Below are 22,710 nucleotides of genomic sequence, written 5' to 3' on the forward strand. Positions count from 1 at the left end.
CCAATAAACAAACATTCAGTGACGTGAGTGTGTGGACGTCTGAGATTATATACGTAATGAGTGAGAACGGAAATGCGAGTACAAATGGAGAAATGGCTAAAGTTGCTTTTCACTTGGTCCATTTACCTGCTGATCTAAGCAACTTTCATTGGAGTATTCATATTTGCTTTTACCTGATATTAAGATTATTTTTGTAAAACCTGCATTCTTGGATTGGAATAATAGTCCTAACAAAAACATAACATAAAAGAGGGTGAGACTTGTGAACCCATAATATCGGGGATTTCAGTTATATTATTCATTGTAGTTTAGATAAACTCCCACATCCCCTCCTTTATTTCTGGCACATGGTGTGTGTGTGTGTGTGTGTGTGTGTGTGTGTGTGTGTGTGTGTGTGTGTGTGTGTGTGTGTGTGTGTGTGTGTGTGTGTGTGTGTGTGTGTGTGTGTGTGTGTGTGTAACGTCTGCGTGTTCTCGGCGTTGTTCTCAGTGCATTATACATCAGTGCTGTGCTGTGCCGTGCCATCCTAAGAAGGCCTGAGAACGGCGGCAGAAAACACAGGTGCTGGGGCTCTATTTAAGCTGCTCAGCCCTCTGTCCACTCGGTGTGCACAAGGCGAGAGATCACAGCCTGCACCAAGCGCCCCCCCCCCCCCCCACCCCAACACACACACAACCTCCATATGTGCTGTCCGTGTAAGGCTATACGCGTGCACGTGTGCGCGTGAAAGTATGTGTGTGTGTGTGTGTGTGGGGGGGGGGTCATGTTCGCTTGAGTAAGCCAGAGTTGGGTTGCTTTCATGTTATGCTTGTTTTAAAAAGATGAGGCTTGTGCAATGTCAGTCCACACTAATAAGCATTAGTCTAAAGTATTTCTTGACACCCCCCCACCACCACCACCACCACCACCACACACACACACACACACACACACACACACACACACACACACACACACACACCTCCCAAACTGACTATGAAAGAGAGAGGGTATGATTCCATCTGTCTATATACGGTAGCCCACATATAATGAAAGCTTATACGCCGCTGATCCTGTATCATAGCCTCCTGTCTTGTGTGACCTCCAAATTACAATTTAATAGCAGTACATTTTCAAACGGTGCTCTTGTCTTAGAGAAAGAGAGTGTGTCTGATAAATGGTTAGTGTGAGACACAGACTGTGTGATGGGGGGGTTGATCAGTTAACAACTAGCAGCAGGTGCATGGCGCTTGGAATGGGTAAAAAAATGCGCACAATTTATGCACCTCGGAAACATAATCGAAATTTCCATAAAAAGTCAAATGCTGCACATCAATTGACGTTTACCTGCTTACAACCACGTCAAATTATAAAACTGTTGACCCGACCCCTAACCACACATCATCATTAACCTATTTTCTTTATTATTCCAGTTTGTAGCGTTTCATACGTCTTATCTCCTTTAATCCCTTTAACATAACTAAAGTTATTTTAAAACATGTTGCTGTAATTCCTCTATGTTGCAGCATAGTTGTGATTTAGGGGTGATGGCGAGGTGAAAATATAATGTGTAATTAATGCACACTCGGTTGTGTTGGCCTTTACAAGGATGCCTAATTGCTGATGATATTTCTCATAATAACCCAGAAAAGGAGAACAGTAGCTGTCCGTCTAAAATCCATAATGGAAGGTCATATAATTTAGTATAAATTACCACTCAGCCAGGAGGAATACTGCATCCCTGTGTCTTACCTATTGAAGAAGAGAGAGAGTGAGAGCAGGAAGTTTAGTCCAAAGGGCCCCGCTCATTCCTGCACTGACAGCCGCGCTGCTGAGGCTATAGGAAAAGTGGTGCTGCATGAATACACACCAATAGGAAAGTTGTGTTCAGTTAACCGGTGAAATCCGAGAAAAAACAGGGCAGGGCAAGTATTTCTCACCGCCAGACTCCGGCTTAATAGTCCCCCCCTCCTTCCTCCTGTTGGACTGACGGTGCCTGCATTAACTTCGGTATACAATATGTCATGGTTTAGAATAAAAGGGAAGGTAAACTATGACCTTTAAACGGATCACCACGACGCAAACAACCATCTGAACAAAAAGCTGTTACATGTTTTCCCGAAGAGCATTCACTTCTCCTCTTAGACACACTTTAAATCACTTTGGCTTTAAATCTGGAAGTCATACAAAAATATAATCGTCTTTACGTTGTTGACGTCCATGCAAATCTTGTTTGACAGATGCACTAGCACAGATAAATGCAAAACAACTTCACGGAGCGAAAAGAGAAAAACATGAGTCTCCATTGTTGCCGCACTTGTCTCACATTCTCGTTTACTCTCATGTAAGTATCACACACAGAGATTACTCCTCGCTAAGTTCCTTTGTCTTGTGATCCATATTTGAGTTGACAGATCACGAACAAGAGCTCCCCCACTGTTAATGACCCCGGCCAGCAACAGATAGACTGACACTTCGAGCACTTTTTTACTGCTGCCACTCTGGCGTACATATGTTTGCAGCGAGGACAACCATACCTGTTTACACGCGTTTCTTTTACATGCCCTAATAGAATATCACTGTGATATTTAATGAATATTGACTTCTGGTGTGTCTGATATATCAAATCCTACCCTGTGTCGTACAAAGAATAGTTCTCCAACACATAGTTGGCTGGTGAATTATGGAAATCTTTAATAAATACACTATTTGTGTTTATAAAAGTAACCCAAGGGTGTGAAAGTCAAAGTATCCATCTTAGATGGCTATTTGTTTGTTTTAAACATTTTCTTAAACAACACATCGTCTTCATTATTCTTTTCTCAAGTTAAGTTTGGATCTTCATATTTACACTTTCACAGCTTTGGGGAAATGAACGCAGCGTTGCGCAAATGAAGCCCATTCATCGCTTGTTTTGTATTCATGAGTCCCTATCCGTGGCTCCATCTCTCCGATAGAGCTCTAATCCTCGTGTCCTCCTTTGCCGATAAAAATGCTCTTCAGTTTACGATTAATTTAATCTCAATCATAGCCGGGACTTGTCGCTGCCAATAAAACTTGTGGAGTGCGTAAATGGAGAGGTGGGTGGGGGGATGATAAGGGTCTGCTGGTGCTGCGGTGCCATGGCCCCTCGGTGCTCTTGATAGGGCCTATCTGTCTCTGGCAGGCCGATTTAAGACCCGGAATGGGTTTAAAATATGATACAGATTTAACTCATCTGCAGCCCATTGTTAATGAGAGAGTTTGTTTCAGCAGCAGGAGCTGAGCTTTGCGTTTGTCTGCATTATGGCCTTTGGTTATTTCAGGATCACAGGCCTATTCAGTGCTGTGGCTGAAGCCTTTGACACACTTGTTTTTGTGTTTTGATTGGGATCCGTGTGCGGGAGACTTGCGGATAGCTTATGCGCATCCAGTGGAGACTGATAACATTTATGGATAAAACACATAATCCATAGTCAGATCTAAATGTTTATAACCATATCTTTAGTCAACTGACATTTTGATTTTAGCAGACAGGCTAAATGAGAAATATATTCTAACAAAATGTTATGAGTTATAATTAATGTTATGGTTGTTTTTACACACCCGTTCCCAAAGATTGCTTTGTTAAAAACCTGAAGATTAACAAATGAAACTAATTACGCACTCTTCCGTGAGAATTGGTTTCCTGTTCCCTATTCTCAAATCTAATGTCAAATGCTATGTTTTAGCCTCTATTGTGTGCGCAGTTATTCGAAACACATCGCCCATAGTATTTTCTATTCAAGCTTTCTGACTTTTCACAAAATTGCCAAACATCATGTATAATATCTTAACAAAGGTAGGCCTGTGGGACCTGTATCACACTTTTTGAGACATATAAGATTCAGTGGTGTTGGTATTATTAATTGACTGTCTGAAATCCTTCTTGGAAATATCTTAAGCTTTACACCACCGATGTGACCACGGTTGTATTTGGGGTCCCTAAGCCAAACACCAGCCTTTGCCCTTTCTCTTGCTAAAATCGGGTGTCGCATTCATAATGCAACACCCGAGAAAACTCGACGCGTAACACAAAGTTTACTCAGGCCCGCATTTACATGGGAGATCCTCAGCGCTGCTTTTAGGAAGCACATATTTGAGCAAGTGTTTCCACCAAAACTACAGTCCCTGCAACAGTGTCCTGTAGCAAATCGGCTCTAGTCTGCAGCATAATTGGTTGGGGATTTAGATGGAAAGGGACTGCAGGAGAGAAAGCCTTTTTTTGGAGGGGGAAATGGTTCTCGTCCGAGGAAGAAAAGCTCTTTTCAGCGGGCCACAATGGGAGATTGGGACAGGGGAGGAGTCCCATCGTGATTAGCCCATTTAATGGCGCGTTTACTTAATTTCTGTATTCACTAGCAACGGTAAACAAAAGGGGAAATAGCACTCACATTTTTAAGTGCTGCATGACGTTGACGTTTGCCAGAATGTGTGTAGTATACAGGAGCAGTCATATAGGGCTTTTCTACCTACATCACATTTTAAACTGGGGCAGCAAATTAGGAAAGTATGACGTCTGGCAAATAAAATCTAAAACATTTTAATTACAGCATTCATTTGCGTTTTGTAAAAGACCTAAACAGTTTACACCAATATGATGAATAGTCTTATAAACCCGAGTCAACTCTGTTCCGGAAATAAAACTCATTTTAGGTGAGTTCAGCCCGCTTAGTGCATAACTTAGTCCGGGACCGCATAGCCATGATGAGCATTAATTCTTCCACAATCCAATAATGACCCAATATGAACATGTGTTTAGCCACTTGTCAATGTCCTTATCCGTAATCGGATGGAGAGACAGACATCATGCGTAAAAGGTATAGCAAATTGAATACTGTATTTGATTTAGAAATGTATGGTACATTAACATAATAACCACGCAAGAAAGAAACATTGAATAGGCTAATGTAAATAAGCGCTTTGAGCGACCCTGGGGCGGCAGAGAGGAGAGGAGGGGGCAGCCTGAATAAATGAAGTAATAACAAACATTTCCACTTTTCATATTATTTTTTCTTTGCAGAAATATGGCTGGTAACATATGTCATCATCAACCCCCCAAAAACAACAAAAACAACAAAAACGCCTAGAGCACTTCAGTTGTAAGTTTTGACAAATATTTTATGTAGGAACACCAAGTCAAGAAAAGTGAGGAAGGGATAGAAAAGAGGATGAGACGGGGAGAGCAATAATTATGTACAAGCATATTTCTACACGTATATTACAGACCGGGAGAATGATCGCATTATTTGAGATATACATAATTCAATATAAAATTTTGAAAATAAAAATAAAAATCTGATACAGTCACACACAATTCCGTTTGACATTTTTTTGACCATGTACCCCACACAGGCAGTGACAGAAGTGTATTTAAAAAGGTGCTTACGACTTAAAATGATTGTCTGATGAACACAAAGTAAAAACAGGATTGCATCTTGTCTGCATGGCCGTCATCATCATCACCATCATCATCAGCACTTGGACTAAAAACGGAGATGAGGAGAAAAATAAAAAAGCGACAAAGACAGCAAGACGATCTGTTTTTATTCCCTCTGATCGATGTTCCTGGTGGAGAATCTTGCATTCAGGTTATTCTCCCTGATTACAAAATAAAAAATAAAAAGACATCATGCAAGTAGTCTAGTAGTAGTGGTGGTGGTGGTAGTGTGGGGGTATGACGAGGAGGGGGCGGCGTGGGTCCTTTGAAAGCGCTTTTTAATAAAAAAAAAAAGAAAAAAAAAAACCACGTGCTTTTATCTCTTTTTATTTTAATATTTATATGAATCGGTCCTTTTTCATCCGCGATATTTCATAAGTCTTTTTTTCTTCCTCTCAGGTCCATTTTCCCTGTAAATATTTCTCTTTTTGTGTGTTTTTTTCTGCGTATCATACATCGCACTCCGAGTCGCTGGATGTGACGGACAGAATGGACGTCCCAGTATCAACTCTCTCTGTCATACTGGAAACGCTGGTGGTCGGACTGGCCGCGGTTGAGGGCGATTCTGCCGAGCTGTGAGGGGTGAGGCCGGCCTCTGACAGGGACCTCATACCGCTCGGTCCTATTGCTTGGTGTTGGAGCCTGGAGAAGAAAAGAGGCAAGGAGGGGAGGGAAAAAGAAGGGGGAAAAAATGAGAGAAATGGCAATTAGACCTGAGAATGTCCCCCCTACCCTCCTCCTCCTCCTGCAAAATAGGGGTTCAAACTCGCCTTTCTTTCCCCCTGCCGGCCCCAGCCATGCATGCATGCTTTTATCAAATAGCCAGCTTTCAGGGGACAAAACACAGCACTATTTAGACTACCAAATGTTGGAAGAAATGTAATGGGGTTTTTCTTTTTGTTTTTCCAGGAGTCTGCATGTTCAACGCGCAAGTCAGCAATCGGGGATTTAAAGTACGTGTCATATCACTGCAGAGGAAAAATAAGCTTTAAATCCAACTTTTACGAAAACAGTTTTAAGGCAGGCTTCACAACAACAGTCTGTAGCTGTTTTTCCTGCTTCTTCACCATTGGCTGTATATTTCTTATTTTTCCTCAGTGCTGCACAGTTTTAATTATATTAGAAAGCCACACAACTCTGCCGTTTTATAACCAAGTTATTATTATCTGTTAGAATAAAATAAAGGCCCTGGTGTCGAGATGTCATGAGGCTTTGAAACAGATGTATTTCAGTATGATGGAAGAGTATGAATGAGGGACACCGAGATCCAGGTTACTCCAATCATCCTAAATGTTTATCTCCAATCCACTCATGATAATAACTCCATCACGGCGGGATAATATCAGGCTGGAAATATATCTATTCATTTAGCAAAAAGATTAGAATAGTGTTCATATGGCTTAGTACTCTCCGAGGTATTTTCTAATCAATTATAGCATTTCAATGGAATGATACCACACTTAATGTTATGAATACAGCCTATGTCTTCAAATGCTTTTCAATACGCGTGCTCGTTTTAGTCAAGTAATATCCATAATATCTCTATTATCCTTTGAGATAATCCTCTTCAACAATGCTAAGTAACATGTGATGTTAAAATAATAAACGCACCATAGTACATGATAAGTGCAGCCACTATACGCTGTGTTACTGAAATCAATTATTTAAAAGCTTTAGCAACAAACTAAACAACATTTAAAATTATTTGCAAAACATTACAATTCCAAATTAATTTAAAGGTACAGAAACAACTATTTTGAGTTTTACTAAACTAATGTTAAGACTAATCTTGTCATGTTTATTTGATAAATGTTGCTTTTTCAAAAGAAAAATAATTCAAATGGTTGTTCATACTAGTATCATTTCAATAGTGTATATACTTTAAATAAGTGAACTCTAGTAATGGTTATTTACATATGTCAGCACTTGTAGGCGTTTATTACTAGACTTTCACTCCTACGGTAAACACCAGCAAGCTGTTTAGGCAAAAATCGCAGCTTCAGTTTAACATCTGTCTAGTTTGTGATTATGTTTTTGTTATTATTGTTGTATTATTTCGATTTAGTTAAACACTTTAAAATGTTGTACAATATTAGTATTTTTTGTCTATCTGAAAGTTAAATTACACATTTGCCAAAAATGTTTTTAGAAGATACTCTAAATGAAATAATTAAGTAATTGTGTTTTTAAAAGACAGTTTTAGATCAAAAAAACAAAAAAACAACAGCATTTAAAGTGTTCTCGATGTTCATCCTGATTTCACTTCATAACAAAAATGTCGCCGCAGCCTGCTCCCTCCCCCTGCAGACAGACTAGTCATTTTGTCAGACAGTCTCTCTCCGCAAATATAACTTCATGTTTTATACAATCTGACTCTTTCTCTATTGAATGTATACCTTTTAAAACAACTTCAGTACATCGCTGTGTTGGACAGTAAGGATAAAAAGCACCAACCTGTTTTTGGCTGCCGCGGCTCTATCTCGTTGCCTCCGGTTTTTAAACCAGTTTCCGACCTGTGTAGGAGTGAGTCCAGTGGCTTGAGCCAGTTCCCTTTTCTTGCTGGGGTTGGGATAGGGGTCCTGAAGGTACCACTCCCTCAGCAGGCTTCGTGTCCGCTCTTTGAAACAGTGCGTCTTCTGCTCGCCGTCCCAGATGGTCCGAGGCAGCGGAAACTTCTTCCGCACCCGGTACTTATCGACCGGTCCGAGGGGACGACCGCGGAGCTTCTCGGCCTCCTGGTAGTGTGCTTCCAGCCACATGGCCTGCAGTTTGCCGTGCGAGTCCTTGGTGAACTTGTGGTTCTCCAGGATGTGGTAGAGGTCTCTGAAATTCCCCGTGTGGAACGCCACCACGGACCGGGCGCGCAGGATGGATTCATGCTTGTTGATCGCCTCGCATGCTCCCGGAGCCACCGGCAAGGACCAGAGGAAGCGGCCCAGCCGCTCGATGTCCCCGGTCTCCTCCAGCGTCTCACAGACGCTCGCCACCTGCTCCGGGGAGAAGTTGAGGGTCGGTAGCTGAAACATGGACAAGTCTTCTGGAGACCTGGTGGTGGGAGCGCTGTTCGCCAGTAGCACAGGGCGATCAGCGAAGTTTGGCAGGAAGAAATGGGAGGGATAAAGCTCTAAAGGGGATCTGAAAACCATGGAAATGACCTGAGAGAGAAAGAAAATTATCGAGAAAAAGGAAAACCGAAAAAATACGGCCAGTAAAAAAGATTGAATGATTCAATGGCTATCGCCTAATGACACCAGCCTCATAATATCTCCCCCCTAAATCCGCCGTTGAGTGTAGCATTGAAACATTTTGTTTCCCTTTTCTATTGGTCTTCTTGGTGTCGTTGTAGCGTTGTCATGGCAGCCCTGCCAATCACTGTCAAGCGTGCCAATCATTAGCCAGTACGTAGCGCGAGGCTTTCACCACTTGTGCAGCACGCACGGGGGGTTATCAGAGTCTCGGATCTCCACAGCAACCCTCCCACAGCACCGCGCGCATCAGGCACAAGCCAATGCTCGCCTATCTGCTGAATGGAATGAGCAATTAGAGGGTGGAATATTATTGCGATCTTAACGAGGCTCGTTAAAGCTAAAGAAGATATGTAGACTGGAGATGCTTAGCAGACACGGGAGGGGAGGGAGGGAGGCAAAGGGAGCTTTAAAAGGGTGACAAATGGACAACCAATGACTGCAACTCCGGAATACACGTTTCGAATTGAAGCAAGTCAATTTGCACATTTCTGTACAGTTTTTCCTGTAGTAGCTACTTTTTAAAATCTTTTTCATCAGTCCATTCATTTTTTTGTAGGAAGGAAAGAAAAGCGTTAGGGTCTTCTACATCATATTTATCACTTTCCATTTTCCTGTTTTCTAAAGGATCAAATTATGACACAATCTTATGATATTTTGGCTTTTGCCCTGGATCCTTAGAAGCTTTTAAAACGTGCATCTTCGCAGTTTTAAGTCTTGGTCAGAGCATGACTTTGCTCGGGCTTGCTGGTTTATTGTCACTTTGTGTGTGATGGGTGCTGGTAGGTCCGGGTGAACGCTGCAGAGTGATGCCGCTCCCCCTCCTGCTGTCCCCGGCCTCTGCTCCGGGAGGAGAGCAGCCCTGGCCCCCTGCCCGCTGCCTCCTCTCATACTAACACAATTTATTGTTCCAAATGAATATCGATGCACAGCGTTTTGTTGATTAAACACCGATAATGGCATTCAGTTTGAAAACTAATTTTCCAATGGCACCACCCTTTTATGCCACCAGTTTATCACGGGTTTTTGATAGTCCAGCCCTTTTAATAATACCATTAGTATTGGAATTACAATCAAATGGCAACATGAAAGCTTCTTGGGGACATAAAAGCAGTTTTCATGTATTTGATCTAGTGGTAAGGACACGATCAATGTCCACATCCAGTCACAGGATTCGGCTTATAGCGGTAGCCATGGCGGTGTGATTTTCATGTTTATGGCTAAAACGGCTTCGTATTTAGACAGGGCTTATAGGGTGTTAAAATAGTGTGAGTTCACTCTAACACGAACAGAGCTCACATTGTGAAAGGGCCGTGTACAAGGCGTAGCATCTAGACTCCGCTTAATCCGCCCTCAATAAAGCTGACATAATGATCCTAAGCCGCCTTTCTACAAAATCATTCAGGAATTCAAAACTTTTGCTTCTCTCAGATTTGCACATTCTCCGGGGCTGGCCAGATAGACCACCGACTTCAAGCTTGGAGGGACAGTGAGTAGAACAGCTCCACATGCATGCACAGTCACTGCTAAGTGTTTATGTCCATCCTTTCACCTTAACTGACGTACTTTAACAAGGGCAGGTGCGAGCGTGCAATTACGCACATCTGTGCACTTTTACGCATGAGTGTTTTGGGCAAAAGAGGGCTGAATGAACATACGTGCACGCATGTTGTGCTGGTTTCTGCATGTGATACAGGGCAGGGGTTGTGATGATCCTGTTGCAGGGTCAGGCGTTTGGTTTGTGCTTGTATTTGGGATTGTGTGCGTGCGCGCATGCGTGAGGGGGTAGGGTATATCTGGGGATCAAACCTGTCCACTGCGCTGCTATACGAACCTCAGGAGAACTAATTCCAAGTGGCACTTGAATTGGTCCCGTTGCAAAGCTCTGTGGACTGGAAGTAAAGGCTGGTATTTTCATGCTGGTGTTAAAACTAACCTCCTAGCCTATACCCCCCACGCCTCTCTCTCTCTCTCTCTCTCTCTCTCTCTCCCCCCCCCCCCCCCCCCCCCTCCTCTCTCTCTCTCACAGAAACACACACGCACGGCCCCAAAATTAAGTTGAGAGGGCAGGCTTAGCAGCATTACTCCGAATATGCAAAGCCTCCCACCTTACTGGGTTCCTGGTGCACCAATTTAGGTGATCACCATTCAGTCCGAGGCTGCAGGTATTATCCAGCTTTATGTTTTGGAGGAGCCCTAGCCCTCGCAGGCAATTCGGAAATCACTCCTAGAAAAGACAAGAGGTGAAATGTAAAACCTGAATGGGGATTGAGGAGAAAAAGCCAGTGCTAATTCACATTCTTTTACATGGCTTTTGTTTACGCTAAGCATGTAATTAACACCCCCCAAACAAGTTTATTCACCTGCCGTAATTGTGTGTTTATCCGAGGGCTTGCTGAATGTTCCGAGCTGCGGGGGACCGGAGCTCTGAATGCACATCGAGCATTTAGCGTCTTCTCCGTTTACTTACAGCCTAAACCTCCAGACACGACAACACAAACAGCGTGTTGCACTTGAAAACACTGATATTATGTTGGTCAAGCTGACTGAGAAGCGTTTTATTTACACTGACATCTCTCTTCCAGCTTTACATTTATGCTCATTTATTTTTAATTCCCTTTGTCAAACTTTGTTCAGAAAACTTTTATACAAATAAAATTCGTTTTTGCTATTAAATACATGCTCAAATGATTTGCCCTGGTCGTTATTGCAGCATGCAATGGATCTAAGATGATAGTTAACACACTGGTTAATTGCCAATTAGCTATTTGCATTATCAGACTGTTCCAATAAGAAGAGCAAATAAACAAAGCTTGATGCTACGTCATGTATGGAGCGAGAGAGAGAGAAGGGGACCGGATAAGAGAAAGAAAGGAAAAGGTGTTGACTGAAAAAGGTAAGAGGGAAAGAGAACGAGGGCACGAAAGAAAAGGGTCTTGTTTTATGTTTTGCTCCCTCGTTGACCCCGGTTTGGCAGAGGCTGGCCAGAAAAGGCAGCACACCCCTCCCTGGCAAATACAGAGAGACTCATGTGGCTGCTGCTCCATCCTGGATTCATCTCAACAAAACACAGGGCGACACTTAGGAGCAAACACCGGTACGTACCCCATTTTTTTTATCTGCTTAATTTGTTACCTCTTAAAATATTCATGTGTAGCCTACGCGGTCCTATCAGTTTATTATACAATATAAACTAACTTTATAACATTTGTATGCCAACGTGATTTTAATGATATGGAAGTCAACGTTGTTTTTGTTTTTTTTAACATACATGTCAGGATTTACCGTTCATCTTTTTGCTGCTTTTCTCTTTCTCGCTCTTCTTCGTCCCTTGCAGAGCTGTGAGCAGAGTGCAGTCTGCAGACTTAGTCATCATTGGAGCTTGGGACTGGACGTGACACTGGTCTTCTGCTATTTCACTGCTCAGTTCGTCCAAGATCAGGATGGAAATTCAACGGCTGCTCCTGTAAGTAAAATAGATCCGTTTTATCCTACGATAATGCCAGTAATGTTCGATTAATTAATTACATTTTTTTTGTCTTAAATAACACGGATCAGGGCTTTTTATATTTGACGAGGGGTAATTATTAGCATGCCTTTTATTTTAGACACAAATGTTTATTTTTTATTTCTGTGTTATTGTCAGTTTTATTCCCGGAGCACCGGGCAGACCTGTGCCTCCGCAGAGCACATGTGTGATGCTGTCGGGACGGGGCGCAAAATCCCCTCCGTCCCATGCTGGCCATGCCATGGAACAGACACTGTGTCCACACTGTAAAAAGTATCAATCTAACCAATTCGTTAAATGAAGCCTTTTATTGAAAAAAAAATCATTTCTTGCTGAAAAGATGTAAAAACCTCTGGCAACGAAATGTGATAAATTGATCATTTTAATAATTGTAAATGTTAAATATAATGGATAATTATTAGACATAATGCGTGTTTTAATATGCCTTCGTATGTTTCTGCTTAGTTTTGGTAATGCAAAAATATATGCAGAATAGTATTTGGAGAAATTTCACCTTATTTGGGGAAAAATATAAAAATGATAAAATTAAGATAGAAATGTTATGATATTTTTTACAGTGCTGTCAGATAAAACGTATGCCCTGCTGCTGCGGCAATGTTCAATCATGTTTCCTTTTCAAAGCTTATAAAGGCTAAAAATACGCATGCTATTTTGTGAATTATTTTCTAGATTGAATGACCCCAAGTGCCACAATTAAGGTGGTTATTATCTTAAAGCAGTGAACAAGTTAGACAATAAAAAACAAACGATTCGTTTTGATTTAATCAAAATTATTCAAACGCGTGATTTTTTTGTGACAAAGTTGTCATAATGATGTGTAAACGTGGCGAAAACTTTTAGCAACGCTTGTACAAAAGTGTTTAACACCTCTCCTTCTCTTTCACTCTCTCCCTCTCTTTCCCTCCCTCACTCTCTCTCTCCTTTCTTTTATTGTTTTTATTGTGTGGTCTCATTAGGGGGACTTCCTGGCAGGGCTGGGAGCTTGTATCGGAGCTGTCCAATCAGTGTATTTACACGGGTTGTTAGCGACAGTTAATGAGGGCTCCTCCCCGGGACGGTAGAGAAAGGCGCCTCAACATTAAGATTTACCTTGTGTCAACTCGTTACTTCTAATGAATCTCCATGCAAAAGCCTCCTCGTACTCAATGGAGCCGTGCGCCCGGATCTTGTGTGTGAGACCCTGGAAGAGTGGAGCTGCAAGCCGGCCTCCCTCACCCCCTTTTCTTCCGCTCTCTCAGGGAGAGTTGCTTGTTTTTTCTCTGCAGGTCTGGGCTCCATGATGCATGCATGTATGTCTGTGTGTGTGTGTGTGTGTGTGTGTGTGTGTGTGTGTGTGTGTGTGTGTGTGTGTGTGTGTGTGTGTGTGTGGGTCGGTTGAAGTTGGGTGGTGCACAATAAGAATGTGACGTTGGCACAATCACACGTTGCAATGTGCAGTAAATTAACACATTGAGACTACATGGTCAGATGTGTTGCAAATTAAAACGTGTTAATGTGGATGATCATCACTCAAAGTGTGATCACATTAGAAAGAGCAGGAGGGAGTTTGTGTTGCGTTCCCATATCACAGACCAGATATGTCTTCCATTGTTTGGTGAATGAGGCTTGACATGTCAGCTTATTGCCTCTGCAGAAGTAAGTTCATTTATAATCACCCTCCATCCCCCACTGGTGCATCAAGCTCAGTCCGGGCTCTGGCCCCTCCGTCCACCCCTCGTCTGGCCCCCAGTGTGGCTTGTTGAGCCGCATCAGCAACACATCACTGCCCCTCAATTCAGGTACAAACTGGAGGAGTTTGGCGGATCCCTGAAGTGGACTCCCCTCTTACTCTCCTAACCCACAGAGACACCACTTAAAAATCAATTAGGCTCGTCTGGTCTCTCTCTCCCCGCCTGTCATCATTTCTGAAACAGGTGGCCTCCACCAACATTTGGGAGGGATTTAAAAGTAAAATCCAACTTGGAATTCGTATTTTATTTGAACTTGGACCCAGTTATGAATGATTGAATATGACCGCAATCCACATCACTTTCTTTCTGACTTTGTGAAGTCATTTGTTGGCTATTATTTGTTGGGGTGAAAAAAAAAAGAAGCTGAAACGTTTTCCCAGATCTTTTATTTGTAACCCCTATAACTGATTGTCTCTTGAACTCACCACACAGTATGTTTGCACACGATCATAGGATAAACCATTGCTCGCCCAAAATCTACTTCCACCTGCAGCCAGCAGGAGACAAGTCATGTTTCTAAAAGAATCTGTTATCACGGTAACGCCATAACAAATGTGCATTTTCTCATTTCGTCTCTTTCCCCATCAGTCACCCTGTCCCCCGTGTTAAAGAGCAGCAGCGCTCGAGGAGGCTGTATGCTCACTCTTCCAGGTAGACGAGTTGATTTGGAGGTGGAGAAATAAAGATAATGGGCGCACAGTAGATGCATTGCCTCAAGTTTTACATATGATGCTCACCTTCCAGTCCCCAATGACTTTGTTGAGGAGCAAAATAAGCCCTGCTCTACTCTCTCAGCTCAGTTTATTCCAACAACATAACCCCTTAAAGAACCATCAGTCACTCATCTGCATGTGTGGGCCTAAAAGTGCACTCTGGAGAGCTTACACCATGGCCAGATTTACATCAGCACTAATGTTGACAGCATTTCTCTTTGGAAAATATCTCTGTTTTGGACTTGACTGTCAAAGCTGATTAAGCGCCCCGGCTCTTAGATGCAGATAGGAGCTGTGGAGATGGCCCAGTGTCACAGGAGCTAACAGGCCGTAATTACTCCGGCTGACATATCGCTCTCAAAGATGACTAATGTGGGCATGCATACAGTGGAGGCCGCTAAACTCTTTGGCCACTCAGTCTCTTTTAACCCGGGTTCATGCTGCTGGGCTGGGCTGGACCAGCTTCACAGCTGATCTTTCCCATTTGAACATTTCAGTCGTGAAATAGCATCTTATTCATATGCTAGAGATCTGATACAACATAGAATAAAACTGTGTGTGAATGAGAGCAGCATGCTGTGATTCACAGACAGCAACACAGAACATACATCAAGGGTGGGAAGTAACTAAGTACATATACTTGAGTGATGTAGGCTATTATAAAGTGAGATATAGTCCAATCCCTTTATTTGAGCGCTACATGTATTACTTTACAGATGAATATTGAACATGCATATTGAATAATATGACATATTACGCAACTTTAAATTACTAAACAGTAAACAAATAGTTTAAATCTTAGTCCCACACAGATCAATATGCATCACATAACACACTAAAAAGGCCAATAATTGTTACTTTTTTTTACTGAAAATATACTTTTTTATACTATAATTATGAATATTTCTTTGAGCATGCTAACTATATTGATACCACATGAGCCTGGCAAGGACTTAGGGAAGGGAGACTCCTGCCATATCACTATAGTGGAAAATAAGTACAATTCTGAGCACTTTATTGAATGAAAATTGCTGCATTTACAAAGTGTTTACACTTGCAGTGGCTGCTAGTCACAATCATTTATCTCCTTTCACAACACAACAACTTCTATCTCTCTCTTTCTCTCTCTTTCTCTCTCTCTCTCTCTCTCTCTCTCTCTCTCTCTCTCTCTCAGTGGGTAAACGTTTTCATTACTGCCCTATTTTGTAATCGACCAATGAGAGTGATCCATAGATCCATATCGAGGAAGTGTCCCACTCCCCCCCCCCCCCCCCCCCCACCCCCACTGTTGTGTGTGTCTGTGTGGGTGTTATCACCGTGTCACCCATGATCCTGTCATTGTCTCGCATTTTGTTTGTTGCGGTGTTTGCATGGCACGCAATGAGCAAAACCGACGTCACAGTCTCTCGCTCTCTCTCGGTCTCTCTCCCTCTCTCTCCCCCTCCTTCTTTCGCTGCAGCTTTTGACATTACTCCACTCGATTGCCCGTTTACCCCCCAAGTCAAGTCTGAGACAGGCAAGAAGTGTAAAAGAGGTGGGCCATGTCATATCCGCTCAGTGTGCATGGGATTGTTGGCCTGCACGGCTCTGATAATTGTTCAGCAGAACAATTCCTGCACAGAGCCGGCAGGAAGGCAGCATATCAGAAACAGGGGAAGAATGGCTGCAAACACAGGCTGCTTCGACAACTTGCACATAGTTTTTCACTGCAGAAAAAGCATGGGTTTATCTTCTACTGTAGCTTTTGTTGGAGAATATTTGTGGTCTAATGGATTTATTAAGCAGTTCAACAATTATCCTGCTATTGTTGTCTCTTAAATATGTTGTCTTAACCTACTGTAACATTAACATTATTTAACTTTAAAGTAGGCCTACTTCTTTAAATTAATCTAAAGTACTCTGCACTTGAAAACCACTTCAAGGATATTAATAATAATAGCTTCTCTGAAAAATACCTGGTGTCAGTGAAAGTTAAATTGAATGACCATGAGAACCATTTAAATATAAAAAAGCCTCCAGCATCAGTCATGAACTTTGTTTTTATCAACGTTACCATAACACCTCACCTTTCTTTTTTAAATCCATCATTTCATTGGTTAGCCAATAATGTGAATGTGTTTTTGTTGTTGCAGAGGCGTCCTAAACTATCCCTTTAAAGTTGATTGATTGATTTTAATAGGTGATTAATTAAACGCATACATTGCACGTTTATTTAAGCATACATACCGTCCATCCTCTTCCTCGAGTTTGAAACGAATGCACTTTTTTGCCCCTCGAAATCTATAATAAGTTGCGTTGTGGGTCTCTATACAACTAATGTGTGCTAACGTTCTTATAGAAAAAAATATATATGGAAATTACGCCACTTGTGGATCATTGATTGGCTATTTGTTTTTTATTTTAAGCTCTAGTTGTTCAAAGTGGTTGCTAGACAACAGATTGGTTCCGGTGTTGCGGTGGTTCTAAGGTGTGATCACATGACAGCAGTTTGAACCCAGCAGCCAATCAGAGGTGAGTTCTGGCACTGACCGGTCTCTATCTGGATATTAGTTTACAGGATAATAACGGATGGATGCGGTGGCTGAGGAGCCGGTTACTCACGGGTGCGCAGCGCCAGTCCAATCTGATTTATGTCACGCTTCTCTGTTTGCCTCTGCAGATCAATAGCGGACGTCTGGGAGAGCAGGGGGGGGGGGGGGGGGAGACGGTGAGCCGAGCTGCTTTTCAGGTTCAAGGAAAGGTGCAACAGGTCAACAACAGTTTGACCCAAGAAGAAAATGAAGTGAAGTTGGTCCTTTAGTGAGCTGCTCCTGGTGTATGTGGTGCTTTTGAGAAATACAAACAATAATTTCGTTTTATAGGTTTGGGGAGCAATTATATTGAAAAATATTAGAAACTCAGAAAAAACCAACACTGTGCATATACGAAGTAGAATAATTGAACCAACATGATTAGAATATATGCATATATTTATTATACCACTCTTAACAATCATTTTTCTCTGGTATTGTTATTAAACCTGTCATTATTGTAATTATCATTAAGATAAGCTATAATTATTGTTTTTACAGTTCTTATAGCTTTATTAAAAATCCTAAAGCACTGAAATCAACGACTTACATTTAGCTCTTCTCTCTAAGATTCCTACTACTTGCATTTAACACCTTGGATACTATCTGTATGTGGAAATACATACGAAAAACATATTAAAACTCTTAATTATGAGAAAATCTTCCACCAATGCTGTCATTTGAATTTAATCCGCTTATAATCTTAAGAGTTAAAGTCTTAAATGAATATATTGTGTATGTTTTAATTTCCTTCGTTCTGTCTTTGTTCATAAATGCGTATTTCCAAAGTTTCCTTTCCTGCGCTGACAATGATAACTCATTGCTTCTGGTGGGGTATTTTGCCACAATGCAGATCTGATTGGTTTACAGTATCAGTAGTTTGTATCAGGTTAGATACGCTCAGTACGCACACCCACTCCCTGCTATTGAAACCATAATGTTTTCGTAGCATGGGGCTCATACACACACTGCTAAAACCATTGAAGCCTGCATGTAACATGTCCAGCTACACACGCAAATACCAACAAAAAAACGTAGGTGATACTCAGTGAAAGTCATACTGTAAGTATTGTAGACTAAGGGGAAAAAAACAAACACACCTCATATGCTTGACCTATATTTACTGAATAACACACATTTAGATATTTCAGCGTAATAATTATAAATATTCATTAATTATTCAGGTCCAATTTATTAGCTTTAGATGGCAGATGTCAAAGCGTGATGAAAATGTTTATGTTTGAGTGATTTAAGGAGCCATTATCCCGCCTGCTTATCAAACATTCATGTGTGGCAGCTGTAGTTGTGGATCTGCCCTGCATGTCTCCTGTGGCCGCATCACTTCTCTTCTTAAGCAACCACGACCTTTCCACTCAGTTAACCTGCTATCTTTTAACATTTCAGAGACAGCTTAGCCACTTCAGAGGAAAAATAATCTGGAAGGGTTATAGAGCCTATATCAAAGAACAAAAATAAAGACCATGCACTATAAAGAAAACCCTTAGCCTTTATGGCATAGCCAGCAGAAACGATTATTGTGTTGTTGTTTTCAACGAGAGATAGAAATACAACTGCAATAAATAAGGAAGAGAACATACATAACGTTTTTACTAATATACATTTAATTCCGTATTTTTACTTTGAATACGATATTGTGACATATGGAGTAAATTTAAATCAGGAATATTTCGGAAATGTTAAAAATGAACTAGAATTAGAATTAGTGGGTCTAAACGACTTGTAGGTTGCAGAATGCGCCACAATTTAAAAGCTTAATAATTATTACTCAGTTTAAATGTGACTTTAGTTGTAAACCAAACGAAAACTCAAACAATTTGTATGCAAACAAAGTTTATTTGAAGTTAATAAGTGGCGTAAAAAAGGCTTGGATAATAAATGATGAAGGGTTACGTTTCATTTTGAGCAAGGATGAAGTTGCTCTCGTCAAATTTGACACATTAAATATAAAATAATGGGTAACTTTCTGTAACTTTTATCTGATTATATGAATCTTTTTATTTGTTGTTTTCTATCAGCTGTTTATTCTTTTTTTCCATCACAGCCTACTTTTCTAGTTGAATATAAGCACACAGCCGTATGCTGCAACATTATATTTCCTTATCCAGATAGCGGTGGATGCACAGACTTTCCAGCGTCCATGTCTTTTTGTAATTGGCCTGTGAACACGGTGGTTTTCATTCTTTTGACGCTTCCATGAACAGCACTCCCCCCCACCCACCCTCTCACAATGAGCCCCATACAATGCTACGTGTGCGTGGTCGCTGTGCGGTATGTGGGCTAAATGTCGTGCAGAGGTAATGGGAAGTAGTCGGAAGGTAAGGTCACAGGTTCACGGCGGGGTTAAAGAGACCCGTCCACGGCTGCTGTTTGCTTTTTCTCCACAACTCCTCTTCCTTCCTACAGGAGGATGTGTCCGCAGTGCCACCGTCCTCACCCCGCAGCAACCCCGGCACAGCACAGCACACCCTGTTTGTTTTTCTGCGTTTATTAAATCTTCCCCCGGCAGGAAAGCGACCAATATCACCACGTCACTGGGAGCTGGTGAGTTTAGCACTTTGCATCCCTCCTCAGCTCCCTGGGAAACCTTCTGTGTTTATTCTTGAGAAGTCTTGTTTCTATTTATATCCCAAGACTCTTCCAGTTTATCCAGCTTTCTCTTCAGCATTTTACTCATTTTAAAGCAAAGCTTCTTTGTGATCAATCATCCAATGATCATAAACCATCAAGGGCATACTCTGCTGCACATATAATTTAATTTAGTGGCTCCACTTGTATTCTTTGCCCTTTATTTAAACATGTCTCATTATGTTTTCAGATTATCAGAAAGAAGCAAATGCACTTTCCAGTGATTATCCAAATGAGACTTATGCCCCTTTGCTTCACAGCTTCACATTATAAACCATATTTAAGCAGCAGGACAGTTAGGTAAGTAATTGAAAGGAAAAATACATAAATGTCTTTTTTTTTTAAAGAGATTATTATTATCTCATTAGGGATAACTGCCTGCAGGTCAGGTGGGTTATCCACCATGTTAATTGCCATTGCATCATTGTTCAGGCCTTTAACCATTCTACTGCACTTCGCTCTAAGGTAATGGGAATGACTGCTTTATGGAAATTAAATGTGATGTAGATTAATCCTTTAAGAAGGTACTAATCATTAAATACTGGGGGAAAATACACATTTTCCTGTATTCAATTCTATTTTTTCCTGGTGGAAGGAGAAGCCTGCTCTTAACAGCTGTATAGATAGGAAAAAAATAATGTAATATCAAACTCAGCACTTACATATTCTTTAACAGAATCCTTAAATTAAAACAAAAATAAAACGTGTTTTAAAATTATGTTGGTGTCACGTTTCCTTTAAGCTCTTAAACTGAATTGATACATGGTTAGGAAAAAATTACATTTTACATGAAGTAAAAAAAAAGCCTACCAGGAGTGACCTTATATCATATTTCATCCAAAGTCCTGTAAAAACACTTTCCTCCATTATACGCTGACATAGTATCTTTGCATATTTAATTGGAATTAAACAACTGAATGAAAACCATACAATGTTAGGTCAATTGATAATATCACGGAACACGCTGGAGTCATGTGTGTTACCTTTCAATATTTTCTGATTAAAAAGGTTATCGTTAAAGTCAGGACTAAATACAATTTAGGTTGAATGATGACAACTCTGTAAGTGTTATGCAACCAGGATGTTTTAAAACTGCTAATATCCTGAAATAAACAAAGTGATAGTGTCTGGTGTCCTGCTTGGAGGAACACCCCTGGAATCAAGTATGTATGCTCAGAGGACAACAATATGAATGAGGCAACCACACACACTCTCTCTGAGGGAGGAAAAGATGGAAGGAAGGATAACAGGATGCACAACAGAGGGTCAAAAGCGAAATGGGATAGGGGACAAAAAAGATTAAGACATAGAAAAGCAGAGCGAGACTGGAGAAGTCATATATCCTCAAAGCAGGTGATTGAGATTTCAGAAACACAGAAACAGAGTAACATGGGGTTTTGCATTGGAGAGGGCCTGTGTTGTTGCAGCCTTCCCCCTGTTTCCGTCTCTCTCTCAGTGTCTCTCATCCTCTCTCTTTCTCTTTGTGTCTGTATAGAGACATCTATACTGGAGAGAGGAAGAGATTTTGGTCGTCTGCCTATCTCCTCCTCAACATGGCGCCCCCGAGACCAAGCAAGCAATGAGAGTACACACACATACACACTTTTAGCTGCCACCGAGGAGAACAGCTTGGCTCTGTGTTGCACTGAAAACCCCACTTTCCCCTCAATCAGACAGACAGGTAGACAGCTGGGTGTTACGCTAAATCCCTTCCCCCATGTGTGCCTCCTAACAAGGGCTTCGCTCTTCTTGTCACTCTCTTTCTGCTGCTCTCTTTATTCCACCCCTCTAGAAGCGAGAAAGGAGAGTCAGCTTTGGGACGTATAAAACTATGATATGATTGTAAAATGAAGAGTAGTTTATGAATAGTTTAGAGGAGATGCTAGGGTTTAAAATTGCAGGATTAGTCAGCGGAAACAACCGCTGAAGACGTTGTAAATAAAACTTAAAGTGTCTGCAACAGAAGTGTTATCTGTGCTCTCTTGTGTCTCTCCACCCTGAACCCAAGTTCACTGTGTATAAGCACCACTTCACCCCAAGCCCACATTGTGTGTGTGTGTGTGTGTGTGTGTGTGTGTGTGTGTGTGTGTGTGTGTGTGTGTGTGTGTGTGTGTGTGTGTGTGTGTGTGTGTGTGTGTGTGTGTGTGTGTGTGTGTGTGTGTGTGTGTGTGTGTGTGTGTGTGTGTGTGTGAAAAGAGTGTGATGAGAGGGTGATGGTCAGGCCTCCTGACTCATCCAGAGAGAACTGTGTTGATACAGGAAAGAAGCCATGACACACTTATAACCCCCCCAAACACACACACACACACACACACACACACACACACACACACACACACACACACACACACACACACACACACACACACACACACACACACACACACACACACACACACACACACACACACACACACACACACACACACACACACACAAGCTGACAGCCTCTTCCCATCAGTCTTTTGTTGTGCTTGCCAGTGATAATGACCTCACCACATAGCAGGCCTAAGCCCCACTAGTCAGTCAGTTATGCAGACAAACAGGGAGCCAGTCAACATGCCATCACTCATCCAATTAGTTTCAGCTAAAAATCAAACAAATCAATTTTTTTTGTTATTTATTAAAGAAGCAGCAGCGGTGGAATGTCACTCAGTATATTTACTCAAGAACTTCAATACAATTTTCATATTTAACCTAAAAAAGCATGAGTTTATGAATAAAACTCATTGCATTTTAAGTGGATCTCGCCCTGTTTGGCTATTGTTCCCTAAAAAAGAAAAAGGTGTGTGTATTCAGGAGCCTTTGAAAACTTTCAGATTATGAAAGACATTCCCCCT

General features: G+C 41.5%; 1 protein-coding gene and 1 long non-coding RNA gene across 2 annotated transcripts; one reads left to right on the plus strand and one right to left on the minus strand.

Annotated features, from left to right (window-relative positions):
- Positions 1–4,606: 4,606 nt before the first annotated feature.
- Positions 4,607–8,722, minus strand: six3a (SIX homeobox 3a). The gene is made up of 2 exons (XM_063875117.1): positions 7,892–8,722; positions 4,607–6,079 (listed from the first exon to the last, which is right to left on the minus strand). The coding sequence occupies exons 1-2, from the start codon at positions 8,581–8,583 to the stop codon at positions 5,887–5,889; spliced, it is 885 nt and encodes a 294-aa protein (XP_063731187.1). The 5' UTR covers positions 8,584–8,722; the 3' UTR covers positions 4,607–5,886.
- A 3,018-nt stretch (positions 8,723–11,740) lies between these two features.
- On the plus strand, positions 11,741–21,750 carry LOC134859162 (uncharacterized). The gene is made up of 4 exons (XR_010165051.1): positions 11,741–11,779; positions 12,020–12,148; positions 19,649–19,786; positions 21,366–21,750. It is a non-coding gene; the product is annotated as an uncharacterized LOC134859162 (long non-coding RNA).
- Positions 21,751–22,710: the final 960 nt, after the last annotated feature.

Source organism: Eleginops maclovinus, chromosome 22 (assembly GCF_036324505.1).
Source record: "Eleginops maclovinus isolate JMC-PN-2008 ecotype Puerto Natales chromosome 22, JC_Emac_rtc_rv5, whole genome shotgun sequence".
In the NCBI taxonomy this organism is placed as follows: Eukaryota; Metazoa; Chordata; class Actinopteri; order Perciformes; family Eleginopidae; genus Eleginops; species Eleginops maclovinus.

Coding starts and splice junctions, on each gene's coding strand:
- six3a (XM_063875117.1), bottom strand. CDS start 8,583: ATGGTTTTCAGATCCCCTTTAGAGCTTTATCCCTCCCATTTCTTCCTG. Junction 6,080..7,891: donor GCCGCGGCAGCCAAAAACAG/GTTGGTGCTTTT, acceptor TTTCTTCTCCAG/GCTCCAACACCAAGCAATAG.